Source organism: Lutjanus erythropterus, chromosome 10 (genome assembly GCF_056507025.1).
Source record: "Lutjanus erythropterus isolate fLutEry1 chromosome 10, fLutEry1.hap2, whole genome shotgun sequence".
Lineage (NCBI taxonomy): Eukaryota > Metazoa > Chordata > Actinopteri > Lutjaniformes > Lutjanidae > Lutjanus > Lutjanus erythropterus.
This window is the reverse complement of record NC_139326.1, coordinates 14,445,081-14,451,080: the sequence shown is the minus strand read 5'-3', so window position 1 is coordinate 14,451,080 and position 6,000 is coordinate 14,445,081. Positions and strand designations below refer to the sequence as shown.

Here is a 6,000-nt window from a genome sequence, read left to right as displayed (position 1 = left end):
CGGGAAATTCTGGCATTACCAGTTCCAAATTTCTCGAAAGTTTCTCACTTTCCTCCACCTCCTTTTTCTTCAGATTTGAGGTTGATGCTTGTCCTATTACCACATCCATTTAGGTTAGGAAATTGTTTTTGATGTTGGGAGGGCAGCGCCATAATGATGCAAAATAAAAAATAATCAATTATTCCCTGCAAATGCATTTAAGTTGTTTTGAAAATGTAAGGAATAGAAAGTAGAGATACTTGTATTAAAATAGGAACAAAAGTAAAAGGGTGAACAGAAAAAGAGACAAAGTGTTGATACAGTGCAAAAAGGTATACTGTATGTAAAATTTGTGGATTTTTCTGGCTCAGTCACTCAGCAAAACCCTTCGTTTGAGTGAAGGCTGCGAGCCCACACAAAAGCTGCATATGAGTTCAAAGTCTTTCAACCAAAAAATGATCAGGTTCGCTTCACATTTGACATGTGCATGAACACATCTGGTCCTATTTTAAACCGAACAGGAGAAGGGAGTGTTGACTGTAATGATGATATCTCTGTGTAGTATTTATACAATTCTCTCTCTAGCAAAGATCGGACATCCAGTCATGCAAAACGGGAATATAAAAACAATCATGGCATTTTTCCTTTACTTCAATACCCTCAATCCTCACCCCATGCGCCATTTACCACGAGCTGGAGGTTTTCCAAACTAAACAAGAGGAAAAACATGAAGCCAAACAACATGCTGGAAGCCGAACTAGTGCCTGAGGTTTTCCTGATAGGGTCAACGGGTCAAGTGATGAACCATCGTCTTAATGAACAACACGGCTGGCTGCACATGATTTCCAAATGTTCAGCTCTAAACATATTTGTTGCCATGGGCCGCATAGTTTAAGGTTTCAATGCAGAGCGGTGTGATCCATAATCCGAAAAGGACTTTGATGGTTTAGCAAGTTTGTTCTTGGGTCACCATCTGATCCGGTTTCTGTTTTTTCTCTCTGAAAAGACAAAGGAAAGAAGAGTCACTCAAACAACTTTAGAATTTAAGAATTTACATGAAAGAGATACAAAGAAAAACATGCAGTGAAATTAGGAGACGCTCAATAATATAACAATATAAACAGTAAAAGAGAAAATGAGGAAAATAGAATAAAAAATCACAAAGCACAAGGTGAACACTATATATACATCTATGCACAAATCTTAAAGGCAGGTGCAATTTGCACCTGGGATACAGTAGCCAATATGGCTATTTACACCCAGGTGTCTATAGCCAACAATGGTATTTGTACCCGGGGTGTAACTAGCCAATGAGGATGTGCCAAAAATTTTGTTTCATAACCTAACTTAGTAGATTAGATGGCTAAACCTAATTAAACTGTGACTGAAAACTGAAAACAATAATGTAATATAATAATGGAAAAACATGTAAACAGGTTCCACCGACATGTAGGTTCAAATTAATGTAAAATTATAGTCTTCCTGGGCAGGACTCTGTCTCCTACAGGAGTTTACATCCATTCATCCACCACAGCCACATACACAAAGCAAATTTGGCGCTGTTTACAGCTAATATAACGTGATCAGGTGTGAAAAGCCAAATAGCTGCCATCTGCCTAGTCCTACCTAAGTACACAGACATTCCTATTCTTAAATTAGATAATATAACTATAGAGACATACAAATGTGACCAGTTTCCAGTATTTAAAGTTAAAGTGACCTAGTGCGTAATTAAAGTGACAGTAGGAGGAACAAACACTTTCTGCAGTATTTCAAGAGAGTCCATGTGTGTCTTTTTTAAAATAACAGTAATAACACATTCTTTACTTCTATTTAGGGTATATCTGTATTTCAGAGATGCTTATTCTCATCTTACCAAAGTTATTTGGGGGAAATAGCCATCCGTACTGCTTGTCCTGCTGCTCCATGGAAGTTGAACAAGTGAAGTAATGGGGAACACTTGTTTAATCAGAACTGACCGCAGGAAAATTGTCTGGTGACCTTGCATCAGGGCAGGGATCATTTTCAACTTGGTTCTTAATAACAGCACTTTATTGCTCTTATTAATAGTGTTTTATTAACAATGCTTATAAAACTGAGTTCCTCATTAGGGACAAAACAGAGACATAAATGCTGAAGGGCAAATAGACTCAGTCCTCCCACGGTATTTGCACTAGTAATGCATTAGTTGGTTTTGACATTATACCCATTATTTCACAGTGATTGACAGCTCAGGAAGTTCATCCTTTGAACTTCATGAAGCAGCGACCAAGAAGAGACACATGTTCAACAACTTGTTGATAAAGACAACCACCACATTCCACTTTACTCAGACCTACTCAGAAATTTCTTAATTATGTTTTGATATTGTGCAGTTTCCTTAAAAATGCAGGTTCACAGGGCTGTCGTAAAAGGGAACAGATTATAGAGTTACTGTACTAAATCATAAAATGGCCATGATATGTCTTCACAGATTAAGGAAATGCACTAAGTTGAGATACTTGCTTTTCTGACAACAACACTATAGCCAGCTGGTCCTTCTTTCACATTAATTAGGGTTAAAATTCATGCCAAATGTTAACCGAATGAGTGAGCGCCTGTTTGAGTCATAAACATCTACTCCCTCTAACACACTATTAATGATTTGTTTTAACGGTTAGATTGAGTAATATCTTAATGGAGTCTGACAGGCAGTCAGTGACCTCAAACTCTGAAGTGTTTATTTTTAGAGCAGTGGCCTTTTTGTTTTCAGGATTTAGAGCTTAACTTTACGTTGACAGACAATCGATAGTTCTAAACCGCTGATCAACACACAGTGTAGGACTTGTCATTGGTCAAATATAATGTTGCGCTCATACAGGTTCAGTGTTCCTGCAGCCTGTCTGAGTTTTGAGGGATACAACATTTTTAATATACTGTAAACTTACTCTACTATTTGGGCTACAGTACTCATTTTTGAACATTAGTGTCATACATATTGCTCCTTTGAGACAACATGTCCCCCTAATGTAGATTGAAAGAGTTCTCATTGATAAAAAATCTGCCTGGTCTAAGATCTTTAGAGCCTAGAAGTTCCTAAAATAGCCTGTTGTGATGTCATATTACAGGTGATGATGTGTTTGTATAGCCAAACAGATGTTGTACATGTATTTAACACTATTGCAGATACCGGTCCCTTTTCACTGTAAAAGCAGCCTAATCAACATCCATAAAAATACATTTAAGTAGTTTACAACTTCTTGTCTTATTAATTGAAATTAAAGCCATATAATTATTGCTAAATAATACCACCATTGATAACTAATTATTAACTAATATTAATAATACCATAATTACAGGGTTTGCCTACAGCATATCAGGCAGTAGCTAAAACGCTGCAGAGAACAACTATTATGACAAAGGAGGAGGAGAACATTTCTATCACACACCTCCCCTGCTAATATTAATCATTTCCAAATGGGGCTTTTGACCATAATAATTTAAGTGTGAAGTTAACACTTAAAGACACTTTAATGCTGGAAAAAAAAAACTCAGAGATCATCATCAGTCAGTTGGATAAAAGGCTTCCCAATCAAAAGTAATCCCCAAATGATTTAAGTGACACACTGTTTTTGAGATGTCCCGTTTTGGATTTACTGAAGTACTTGTAATAATTTAAGCTTCTTTTGCTTTCAAACTGTGAGTATTACTTCAATTTCGAGCTCTTGATTCAGTTTTAAAATTCAAATGATGAATTTGTACTTAATTTTGAAAAACTTAATTTTGTAATTTTGAACTTTGCATTGAATATTCAGTTTGAACATTTTGGTATTTAAAACTGTTAAATTCAATTTGTGCTTGCACTAAAATAAAATTTCTTTTCAGACTCATACGACATCAGATAAGTGAAATAAGTTACTAGAATTTCCTGGCATTTGTTGAAACAGTTTATTTTGCGAAACGTGCTTCCTCCCTCACTCCTACGATCCATTTTGAACCTCTTGCCAGGTCCAGACATGGCCCCCTCTGTCTTTTTGATGTGTCATATAGCAGAAGTGGAGAAGACGTGATGGTACACACACGCATGGTGTAATGACTTTCCTGCTCCTGTGGTGAGCTGCCAGCAAACCTGTTGAAACCTGCTGAGAAACCCTAGATGTGGAAAGTACCCATGCAAGTCTGAGTCTGAGATGCAGAAAACTGAGGCGCAGGAGGCCTTCACTATCTTTCTGCCACGCACACACACACACAGTGTTGTGTAGTATCACTGCTTATTTCTTCCAGACAAAGAACCCAGACATGATCTGAAATACAGTAAGACCCCTGCTACTTCCATCCTGCTTCTGATGTTGGGAGGAATCAATGTGTCTGCACTTGTTGAAGAGTGTGTGTGTGTGTGCATGTATGTGTTCATGCATATCAGCATGACCACTCACACATTTAGACTACTGTATGCCCGGTGTGCTTCCTGTGTGTGTGTGTGTGTGTGTGTGTGTGTGTGTGTGTGTGTGTGTGTGTGTGCTAAGTCTCTTATACCAGCATGCTGTGTGTGTGAGATCCCCCCCCCCTCACATCTGCAGACCTTTTGACACACTTCATCTCTTTTTACACCTGGCCTCCCGTGATCAAGGCTTCGAGAGAGGGCAGGTGTGCTCACTCCTTGCCCTCATAGCATAGCAGTTTCATTGCCCGCCTGCCCCAAGTGCTGCTGGGAGCAGGAGGTGGCTCTTAACTCCTGACATCCATCTTTTTTTCTTCCCCTGCCAGAGTTATGGTGGGGAAAAGCCCAAATGAAGTCTATGAGCCCATAAAACAAGCCTTTAATTTGCCTGTATACGCCCAGGAGCTAGCGCTGCTGTTAGCCTCTCGCTCCTCTGGACTGCAGTCATAAGTGTGATCCCACAGGGTGTATATGGTTTATTTGGTTTGATCAGATTAGAAAGAAAATTTATGAGTAACAGTCTGGAGGCTGGGACATGCTGGATATCAAACAGGTGGCAGGTGGGACTCATTGCTTTTGTGTTTCTGTTTCTTTGTTGGCACATCACAAAATAGTTTTGACTAAAGGGAGGAAATGGGAGGAGAGGAAGACCTCTAGCTATACACCAGTTTTGACAAGATAACTGCTTCTTCTTTCTAACATATAATCTATAAATTCAAAGACAGAATAAAAGATCAATGGGGGGCTTTGGCTGGAAGCCTTCTGATCGATGGCAATGTTTTTCTGACCAGTGGAGACCTTTTCATTGGTTTTAGTCTAAACTTACGGGTAGTTCAGATTATTTGATGTAGGGTTGTTTGAGGCACTAATCCATAGTCAGTGTATTAACTGCAGTAAATGCTGGTCAACCTCTTAGCTGCAACCTACACTACACTGCACTACTACATTGCTAAAATGGCAATGGCACCTGGGACACTAACAGTATGAACGAAAACAGGCTAACAGCTGTTGCCTTTACTTTTGCAGTGATGCAGTGATTTCAAAGCCAGAGCTCGCCTCCAGACATGCAAATGTTCCACCAAAACAAGTTCCTCCTCAACATTATTTTGCAGCAACACCGTCACAACATCCTGGGCTCAGTGCCGCCCAAGATTTTTGTGATGAACTGCAAACAAAGCAGGGTGTTTTTTTTCCCCTACAGGAGAAGGTGCATGTGTGCACACACACACATGCACAAACAAGGAATTCATAAGTAACAAAGCATGTATATGTAATCCAATCTAAAGGTCTGTCATTTTATCTCATTGATATCAGCATCACTGCTTACTGTGCACTATTACTAGTTGTATTCCTGGTTGTACTGCTAATGCAAACACAGCATTTCCTGCTGCTGCAGCTTTACATTCAACTGGCGAAACACAGGGTGAAGCAGTCACAGGAATCACAATGTATGGGATAACTGCTTTCGTTCATCAAAAATGCAATTACAAAACAACAGTCATTTTTGGCAAGAAGGACCAGCCACAATGAGTCATTAGACGAAAAGCTGCAGGCACAAGGTAACCAACTTCTTATGTGCACTGCTGTTGTGTGAAAAACTA

General features: G+C 39.1%; 1 protein-coding gene across 1 annotated transcript in view; it reads right to left on the bottom strand.

Moving 5' to 3' along the window:
* Nucleotides 1-287: 287 nt before the first annotated feature.
* susd2 (sushi domain containing 2) overlaps nt 288-6,000 on the bottom strand; it is a 25,880-nt gene continuing 20,167 nt past the window's right edge. Inside the window, exon 14 of the mRNA XM_084728351.1 lies at nt 288-977. Within this exon, the coding sequence (XP_084584477.1) occupies nt 926-977 (52 nt within the window). The 3' untranslated portion in view covers nt 288-925. The remainder of the gene's footprint in view (nt 978-6,000) is intronic.